The sequence below is a fragment of the Leucoraja erinacea genome, chromosome 34 (genome assembly GCF_028641065.1).
Source record: "Leucoraja erinacea ecotype New England chromosome 34, Leri_hhj_1, whole genome shotgun sequence".
Lineage (NCBI taxonomy): Eukaryota > Metazoa > Chordata > Chondrichthyes > Rajiformes > Rajidae > Leucoraja > Leucoraja erinaceus.
The window spans coordinates 17892942-17902941 of NC_073410.1; the positions used below are offsets into that span (position 1 = coordinate 17892942).

Below are 10000 nucleotides of genomic sequence, written 5' to 3' on the forward strand. Positions count from 1 at the left end.
TGTCTTATGAAGTTGATCGCTGCTCTCGGGTCCAGAGGATTTACGCAGAACGATTCCTGGATTCGCAGGGTCCGGTGGCGCATAGAAGATTCGAGAGTTTGCCAGGACACGAGAGGCCGGAGTTACAGGTAGAGGTTACGCCGCCCATGACTTTCTTCCTTGCGTGCCAGATCCTGGGGGATAGATAATATATAGGTTATAGACATGCAATGCACTTCTTTCCACTTAAGACTGATAGATTAGAGAACGCGAGGACATAGGTTTTTAAATGATAGGACGGTTTAACTGGAACCTGGTCGGGGCAACTTTTTCATACAGTATTGAGTGGCGTACGGAACGGAGCTTGCTGTAGGATTGGGGTGAGGCAGGTACAATCCTGCACATTAACAGATCTTGGACATTATATTGGATAGGTGAAGTATATAGTGACTGTGTCCAACGCTGTGAGGTGGGACATATTGGTAAGATGGGATGCATTTGTTGGTTTGGGCCTCGCATGGTGCGCCAAAGGCACTTTTTCCCGCTACATGTCCCATAGATGGATAGATGTTGTGATATTGGGTGCAGTTTTCTGTGGGACGGATTTTTTACGTCTGGAAAGTACAGACGAAATTACGAGGACATTGAACTTGCCACGAAGCGAGGATAATGAGCTACAGAGTGTGCAGGATAGGAACGTGTTCGTTGTTATTTACTTTATGCATATATCTGGGAAACGCCCTCGTCGTCCCCCGTGTCGACACGGTGACGGATCATGCCCGTCCCCAGCAATATCCTCACACAATGAACACCCTTTGCAACTATCTTGAACGATTCTAACATAACCTACCACCCTGTATGTCTGTTGGAGGTGGGTGGAATGAACCACGTATCCCCCGAGAAACACACTTAATGGGGCAATGTGTTGGCATGAGCAAATTGAGCTACAGTGCTGTACAACCTATGACTCCCTAGTTTGTGCACATGGTGTTGATATTGCATTTTACAAGTATTGTTTTGGTCACCCTGCGTGCGAGATCAATATTGTAGCGAGAAGTTTCCATGACTCGATGGGCCCTTGGGCCTACATAGGATGCTCGGAATGTCAAGACTTATCCTTTGGAGCGCAGCATTATTACGGTGATCTGGTTTATGTTGTTAGGTTGCCTCTAACGATAACTGGGAATTAGACAGCTAGGCAAAGACAATATGCGCAGGAGATAGGTCTTATCGTCCCTTCGAAGTTAGCCCGCCACGATTATGAGGGAAAATTCACGAGGTTGAGAGCAATGCCCAGGGCGTGTTTGTATGGTGCTCAACAATGTATTTTACGGGGTATGGCATTGTAGTTGTGTCGGGCGAATACAGCGAAGCTGCTTGTCAGAAATAGCAGCAGAATCATAATCGATTGGGGAGGAGGGCTGAGGAATGGTTGATGGAGTTCAATGCAGAGAAGTGTGATGTGTTGCATTTTAGGAATTCAAACCATGGCAGGAGCTATACAGTGAATGGTAGGGTTCCATGGAGTGTTGTAGAACAGAGGAATCTAGGCGCACTGGTATAACGACCCTTGAAAGTCTTGTCACAGGTAGATAGGGGGTGTTGTAAAGTAGAGGTATCTAGAAATGCAGGCACATGTTTAAATATAAGTGGTATCTGGAGTAGACAGGGAGTGTTTTAGAGTATCTGGATCCAGGAGCGCGTGTCCATAGTTCCCTTAATGTTGGGTCAAGGGTAGACAGTGAGTGCTGTGGAGCAAAGAGTAAAGTGCCGTAGATGAATTCCAAATAACCACACACCTTCAGAATCTCCTCCGTTGGTTGCGTCGTCCAATGGGCGGGGTTCTGTGGGTGATGTCACGGTTATTTAATTGTATGATGATCTATCACCGTGGGAACAGCGGGGGCACTGTGTTATAAACTGGCTTAGAACCCGTACAAAAACCTCCCACCACGCAGGGCAAAGAACAGGGGGCACTGGGACCCGAGGACCTTTCCCAGATTCAGGGATAGTTCCTTCCCAGCTTTTATCGGGCAATTGAACCGACCGCTCGCCAACTAAAGGGCAGTCCTGACCTCCTATCTATCTTATTGCAGACACTTCGACAAACTTTAATCGGGTTTGTTGGACATTTGCACCACAAGTTACTCCTCTCATCCTGTATCTGTCGGCTTGATTACTCTGGAAAAAAGGTGCAGAGGAGATTAACGAGAATGTTTACCAGGACTCGAGTGCCCAACCTACAGGGAGAGATTGGGAAGGCTGAACTTTATACCTTAGAGTGTAGGAGGATGATGGTTGACCTCATAGAGTTGTATAAGATCATGCGGGGAATAGATAGGGTGAAAGCACTGTCCATTACCCCCAAAGTAGATGTATGGTAAGAAAAGGAAAATGTAATAGAAACCAGAGGTGCAACATTTTCACAAAAAAAGGGCGGTGGGCATATCATGGTTTATAGGGATATGAGCCAAATACAGGCAGATGAGATATGTTGGAACGAAGGGCCTGTTTTTACAACGGTTGACTATGATTGTAATCGTGTATAGTCTTTTGTCTGACTGCAGAGCTGGCCGCACAACAGTTTTTCGCTGTACCTCTGCTCACATGGCAATAATAAACTAAACGAAAGGAAACAAACAATTTCCAAATTCACATTGGAAGCACATTCCCTATCCTGCTCCCCCCTCCCCCCGTTGGACAGCGTTCGGCCGAATTATGCAGTCCCTCGACAGGTGTTTGGTGGAGGGGAGGGGTGGGAGAGGTTGATACGATCCCCGCCTCTCAGTTGCGATTCTTTACGTACAGAGACCAGACTAGTTTTTGAACGGTCTCTGATCGCTGTGAACCAACAGGAAGCCTATTTTGGAAGTGGAACAAAATTAGTTGTTCTCGGTGAGTGGAAACAGCGTCCGTGAATAGGAAGAGCGGGCTCGACGGTGGAGGGGGAGGTGGGGGATAGAGGGATAAAAAGAAGGGGACTAAAAAGGGAGGGTGAGAGAGTGGGAGAAAGAGAGAGGGAGGGAGCCGGTGGGAGAGGGAGAGATATAGAGCGAGAGGGGGAGAGAAGGGATGTAGAGGGAGTGCAGAGAGGGAGGGAGAACGGAGAGAGAGGGGAGGGAGACGGGGAGTGATAATGGGTCAGAGAGGGTGAAAGTGTGGAGAGAGAGAATGAAATATAGCAGGAGAGGGAGAGGAAGCAAGAAAGTGAGAAGGGGAGATAGAACAGGGAGAAGGGGAGGGAAAGAGGAGAGAGAAAAGGAAAAGGAGAGCAACACGGAGAGAGTGGGAGATGGAGAGAGGGAAGAAGGGAGGGAGGGAGGAAGGGGGAGAAAGCGGGGGGAGGGAGAGAGGAGGGGAGACTGCAAGGGAGAAAGAGGGAAGGTAATGTGGGGAGGGGGGGGGGGGTATTGTGAGCCAAATAACTGAGGGTGGAAATATTTGCGCTGGGTTTGCCACAAGCAGGGAGGAGGCTGAGAGAACTATTGTGAATGTCTAAAAACGATAGGGCATGGAAACGGGAACGTTGGTCTAAGGTGGTGGGGTGTAGAGAGAGTGGGGGATTGGGAGGGAGAGATAGGAGAAGGAGAGAGGGAGAGAACATGGGGGTTGGGGAGGTGACAGGAGGAGAGAGAGCGTAGAAAGGAGGGAAGAGAGAGAGAGGGAGAGAGAACACTGGGTATAGAGAGAGGGGATGGGGGAAAACTGGCCATGATGAATAGAGAGAGGGGGAGGAGAGTAAGAGCGAGGGGACGAGAGTCGGGTGGAGAGGGGATGGGAAGACGTGGGGGGGGGGGGGGGTGAGAGCAGTTTATTGCCGGGGATGGGACAGAGATTGGAGTAGTGGGGATCTGCTGTCCAACTTCCTACAGGCTGATGAGATCGGCGGAACATTCTTGCCTCGCTTTGCTCCCCTTTACACCCACCCCCTCCTCCAACTCTCCCTCCCTTCGTCCCTTCCCTCCCCGTCCTTCCCTCCCTCCCTCCCTCACCCGCTCCCTCCCTCCCCTCCCTCCCATGTACGGTTTCCTGTGGACTGGCAGCAAACATGAAGCACAGACAGTGAACTGGATGCTCCCCCTATGTTAACTCATGGCTATCAATGTGTCTGGTTGTGCAGATGTCCCAGTTCCCTACCGTCTGCATCTGTCTCTGTCTCTGTCTGTGTGTCTGTCCGTGCGTGTCGTCTGTCTGTCTGTCTGTCTGTCTGTCCTGTCTGTCTGTCTGTCTGTCTGTCTGTCCTGTCTGTCTGTCCTGTCTGTCTGTCTGTCTCTCTGTCTGTCTGTCTGTCTGTCTGTCTGTCTGTCTGTCTGTCTGTATGTCTGTCTGTGTCTGTCTGTCTGTCTGTCTGTCTGTCTGTCTGTCTCTGTCTGTCTGTCTGTCCTGTCTGTCTGTCTGTCTGTCCTGTCTGTCTGTCCTGTCTGTCTGTCTGTCTGTCTGTCTTTTCTTCTGTCGGTCTGTCTGTCTGTGCTGTCTCGTCTGCTCTCCTCTCTACTCTCTCTCTCTCTCTCTCTCATCTCTCTCTCTCTTCTCTCGTCTCTCCTCCTCTCTTCGCTCTCTCTCTCTCTCTCTCTCCTCGTCTCCCTCTTCTCCCCTCTCTCCTCCCTCCCCCCCCCCCCCCCCCCCCCCCCCCCCCCTTGGCATGTCTGTCTGTCTCGCACCCTCTCTATCCCTCCCTGTCGATCTATTTCTTTCAGGGAGGTACAGAGATGGGTCTCTATCTATGGGGTTTATTTGTCTGACCACGATTACACGATAATATTATGTGGCAAAACTGTCAACCGTGAGGCGGATTCAGTTGATCCATAATCACCAAACAGTCTGGTAAACAGCCACAAACATCTGGAGTAACTGCAAGGGTCAGGCAAGAACTCGGGAGGAAAGGAATAGGTGATGTTTCGGGTCGTGACACTTCTTCAGACTGAGAATCATGGGAAGGGAACCAAGAGGTATAGGCAGTAATATAAAGAGATATACAGTAGAACAAATGAATGAAATATATGCAAAAATCTAACGATGATAAAGGAAACAGGCCATTGTTAGCTGTGGTCTAGGTGAAAAAAAGTTACAGACAATGAGACTCAACAAGACAATACTGAAGTTAGTGCAACCACTTGGGTGACGGAGGAACAGAGAGAGGGATCGCAAGTGTTAGTTAAAGTTAGATACATCAATATTCATACTGCTGGGTGGTAAGCTGCCCATGCGAAATATGAGGTGCTGCACTTCCAATTTCCATTTGGCCCAGAACAGTGTAAACCTAGAACAGAGGGTTGTTCACCATACCCTACAAATAGGCAGGCATAGCTGGAGTCCATACGGGTGCCCATGGCTACACCTTTGATTTGCAGGCAGTAGGAAGAATCGAAGGAAAAGTTGTTAAGAGTGAGGCAGTGGAGAGTGTTAGTAGAGGAAAGTGGCTGGTTCTATGCTCTGGTAGGTCTAAAACGGTCAATACATTGGCGAGGCTGCACCGTGTTCAGTTGTGGTCACCCTGCTGAAGGTTGTCGTTAAACTCGGAAGGGTGCACGTGCCTTTTAAATGTTATGGTACTTGCCTTAACTATCTCCTCAGCAGCTCGTTCCATATACCCACCTCCCTCAATGAAAACGTTCCCCCTCAGGTTCCTATCAAAGCATTCCTTCTTTCGCCTTAAATCTCAGCCCTCTTTGGGAAAGACACCCAATCAATTCCCATAGTGCGGAGAATCAAGAACTAGAGAGCATAGGTAGAGATGGCACAGTGGTAGAGTTGCTGCTTTACAGCGCCAGAGACCTGGGTTCGACCTTACCTATGGGTGCTGCCTGTGCGTAGTTTGTACGTTCTCCCTGTGACCGTGTGCGTTTCCTCCCAGACTTCAAAGACGTACGGGTTTGTAAGTTGTACAAACGGCCTGAAGATGGGCCGCGACCCGAAACGTCACCCCTCCGTTTTCCCCCAGAGATGCTGCCTGACCACTGAGTTACTCCAGCACTTTGTGTCTATCCAGGTTTGCAGGTTGAGGAGATTTACTAGAATGTTGCCTGAGTTTCAGCAACAAAGGTACAGAGAAAGGTTGAATAAGTTAGGTATTTATTCTTTGGAGCGCAGAACGTTAACGGGTGACTCGATAGAGGTCTTTAAAATGATGAGAGGGATAGACAAAGTTGACGTGGATAAGCTTTTCCCATTGAGAGTAGGGGAGATTCAAACACGAGGACATTAATTCAGAATTAAGGGACATAAGTTTAGGGGTAACATGAGGGGGAACATCTTTACTCAGTAGCTGTGTGGAATGAGCTTCCAGTGGAAGTGGTGGAGGCAAGTTCGATTTTATCATTTGAAATTAAATTGGATAGGTATATGGATGGGAAAGGAATGGAGGGTTATGGTCTGAGTGCAGGTAGATGGGACTAGGGGAAAATAAGTGTTCGGCACGGACTTGTAGGGCCGAGATGGCCTGTTTCCGTGATGTAATTGCTATATGGTTATATGGTTAATTTGCGTCGGTAAGTTGTAAAATTGCCCCTAATGTTTAGGATAGTGCTAGTGTGCGGCTGGTCGCTGGTCAGCGCGGACTCGGTGGACTGTTTCAGCATTGGATTTCTAAAGTCAAGAGTCTAAAGCTTTAGGCGTAAAGGTGGAAAGATATATAGTTGAACCCAAGGGAAAGGTTTTCACAGAGAGGGTGATGAGTTTCAACACAACCCTAAAGCACTGTGCTCAAGTAACTACGACTATACCTTTGGCAAAGGGACGAAGTTAGTGATTGTCGGTAAGTCAGTAATTGTAGGTGTATCGTTAAGTTTAACATCAGTCCGCCACCACAGGGGTTGTGGGGTTGAGGGTTTTAGGATTTGACATAATGGATTATATTATTTGAGGTATATTGAACAGGCAGAAAGCTGCTGTGGAAAGCATTATGTCGGATGGATCTAGTTTGGGAACAGCTCCATCCAAGACCGCTAGAAATCGCAGAGTTGTGGGTGCACCCCAGACCATCACACAAACCAACCTCCCTTCCTTCGACTCCATCTTCACTTCACATGGCAAGATAGTTTTAGTTTTAGTTTTTAACTTCAGTTTATTGTTTGCCAGGTGTGCCGAGGTAACTTTTGTTGCGTGTTTGTGTGTGCTAATCAGTCTGCGGAAATACTATACATGATTACAATTGAGCCATACACAGTATACATATACAGAATAAAGTGAGTGACAAGCTAAACATCACGAACGTCCGCTTAAAGATAGTGCGTGTGTTTCCAACGGGGTTGATTGTAGGAGAGAAATAGAGAGAGAGAGAGAGAGAGAGTGAGAGAGAGAGAGAGAGAGAGAGAGAGAGAGAGAGAGAGAGAGAGAGAGCGAGAGAGAGAGAGAGAGAAGAGAGAGAGAGAGAGAGAGAGAGAGAGAGAGAGAGAGAGAGAGAGAGAGAGAGAGCGAGAGAGAGAGAGAGAGAGAGAGAGATAGAGAGAGAGAGAGAGAGAGAGAGAGGAGGAGAGAGAGAGAGAGAGAGAGAGAGATGAGATCTATAGAATTTTTGCTTATGTTGCTGATAAATGTAGAGGGGGAAAGTCTACAGTTACTGACAAGTCTGAACAGCATCAATGTACAGAGGGTTCTTGGAGTACTAGTTCACAGTTGCATGACTATGGCAATGAAAAAAGATAGAGCAGTATCAACATTTCTGGGGTCACGGGCTGTGAGCAAGTCTGTCAAAGTATACAGTAGGATAGTGATGAGCTACAGGAATGGGCAGAGAAATCGAAGATGGAGAATATTCCAAGCAATTTAATACAGAGACGTTGGGTGTTGCATTTTAGGTGCACTAACATTTGCCGAACCTCAGTTAATTGTAGGCTCTGGGAGTGTAGTAGAGCAGAAGGATCTAGAAGTACAAGTGCATAGTTCATTGAAAGTAGCATCACAGGTAGATAGGGTGGTCAAAAAGGGTTTTATCACATTGGCCTTCATCAGTCAGACTACCGAGTATAGAAGTTAGGAGGTCATGATGCAGTTGCATAAGACGTTGGTGACGATTTGGGCATCGTGTTATAGGAAAGGTGGCAACCTGCAAAGGTTGCAGAGAAGAATTACAAAGATGTTGCCAGGACTCGAGAATCTGAGCTATAGGGAGCGGATGAGCAGGCTAGGGCTCTATTTCTAGCAGGAGGATGAGAGTTGATCTGATAGACGTGTACAAACTCATGATAATAACAGATCGGATAGACACACAGTCACTTGCCCAGAGTAGGGGAATCAACAAGCAGAGGACACAGATTTATGGTGAGTGGGGAAGGATTTAAAAGAAAGCTGAGGGGTTATTTTTAATACAATGGTCGGTGTATGGAACAAGCTGCCCGAGACGGTAGTTGAGACAAGTATTATCAGAATGTTTAAGAATAATTTAGACAGGTACATGGGTAGGACAGGTTTAGAGGGATATGGGCCAAACACAAGGAGGTGGGACTAATGTAAATGGAACATATTGGCCGATGTGGGCAAGTTGTGCCAACGGGCCTGTTTACAGGCTGTAAGAAACTGTGGCTCTAGGACTCTAGGTTGTGCGAGTTGTTGCTATTTGGGAGGTCAAATGTAAGGTGAAATTCTGTAGTTAATGGGAAGACCTTTAACAGCATTAATGTACAGAGGGATCGTTTAGTCCAAGTCCACAACTCCCTGAAACCACTAACACAAGTTTAGTTTAGTTTCGATTATTGTCAAGTTGAACGAGGTGCAGTGAGAAGCTTTTTAATTGCGTGTTAACCAGGGAGCAGGGGAAATACTATGGAAGATTGCAATTGAGCCACCGTTTACAGATACATGATAAAGGGAATAATATTTATTGCAGTCCATTGGGTGGTATGATTGCCTTCGTCTGTCGGGGGTTTTGTGTACAAGTGTCGATAAGTCGCAATGCAGCTTCATTACAGTTTGGTCTGACCACATTTAGAGTATCGCGTGCAGTTCTGGTTGGACTCGTTACAGGAACGATGTGGAGGCTTTGGACAGGGTACAGAGGAGGGTTTGGCAGAATTCTGCCTGGAATAGAAGGCATTGGCTACAGGGTGAGTTTGGGCAGACTTGGGTTGTTTTCTCTGGAATGTTTTAAGTTGAGGGGAGACCTAATTGAAGTAGGCAAAATGACAAGAGGCTTAGATTGGGTAAGTAATCAGAACCTTTTCCCGCCAGGGTAGCTATAACAAAGACACATAACATAGTATAGGAATAGGCTATTCGGCCTGCAATGTCTGTGTTAACATGATGTAAGGTTAAACTGATCTGCTCTGCCTGGACACGAGCAGCGAAGTACACCAGAAAGCAGGGTGAGCAAGTCCAAGCTGCTTCAACACGCCAACAGTAGGCTTAAAATATCTTCATGGCACAATGGTTACATGTGGAGTTGAAATAAGCTTTAAATAATCAACGTCTAAGTAAACTTTAATCTTTGTCTTTCCCCAAAGTTAACTTTAATTAAACTAACATTAGAGCACATGGTATTGGGGGTAGGGTGTTGACGTGGATATAAAATTGGTAGGCAGACGGGAAGCAAAGAGTAGGAGTGAACGGGTACTTTTCAGAATAGCAGGCAGTGGCGAGTGTAGTGGATCGGTGTTGTGGCCGCAACTGTTTACGATATATATTAGTGATGTGGAAGATGGAATTAGGAGAAATACTAGCAAGTTTGTGGATGGCACAAAGCTGGGTGGCAGTGTGAACTGTGAAGAGGATGTTAAGAGGTTGCAGGGTGACCTGGACAGGTTGTGTGATTGGGCAGATGCGTGGCCGATGCAATATAATATAGAGAAAAGTGAGGTTATCCACTTTGGTGGCAAAAACAAGGGTGCAGATTACAATCGCAATGGGGTTAGGTTAGGCAAGGGGGAGGTACAGCGAGACCTATGTTTCCTTTTACACTGGTCACTGAATGCTAGCGTGCAGCTACAGCAGGCGGTGAAGAAAGATGCTGTAATGTTGGCCTTCATAACAAAAGGATTTCACTATAGGAGTAGAAAGGTTCTTCTGCCGCTGTATAGGGCTCTGGTAA

General features: G+C 47.2%; 1 protein-coding gene across 1 annotated transcript in view; it reads left to right on the top strand.

Moving 5' to 3' along the window:
- The window catches only part of LOC129712847 (uncharacterized), a 61477-nt gene that overhangs the window by 30939 nt on the left and 20538 nt on the right, over positions 1-10000 (top strand). Inside the window, exons 3-4 of the mRNA XM_055661566.1 lie at positions 13-128; positions 2715-2874. Of these exons, the coding sequence (XP_055517541.1) occupies positions 13-128; positions 2715-2874 (276 nt within the window). The remainder of the gene's footprint in view (positions 1-12; positions 129-2714; positions 2875-10000) is intronic.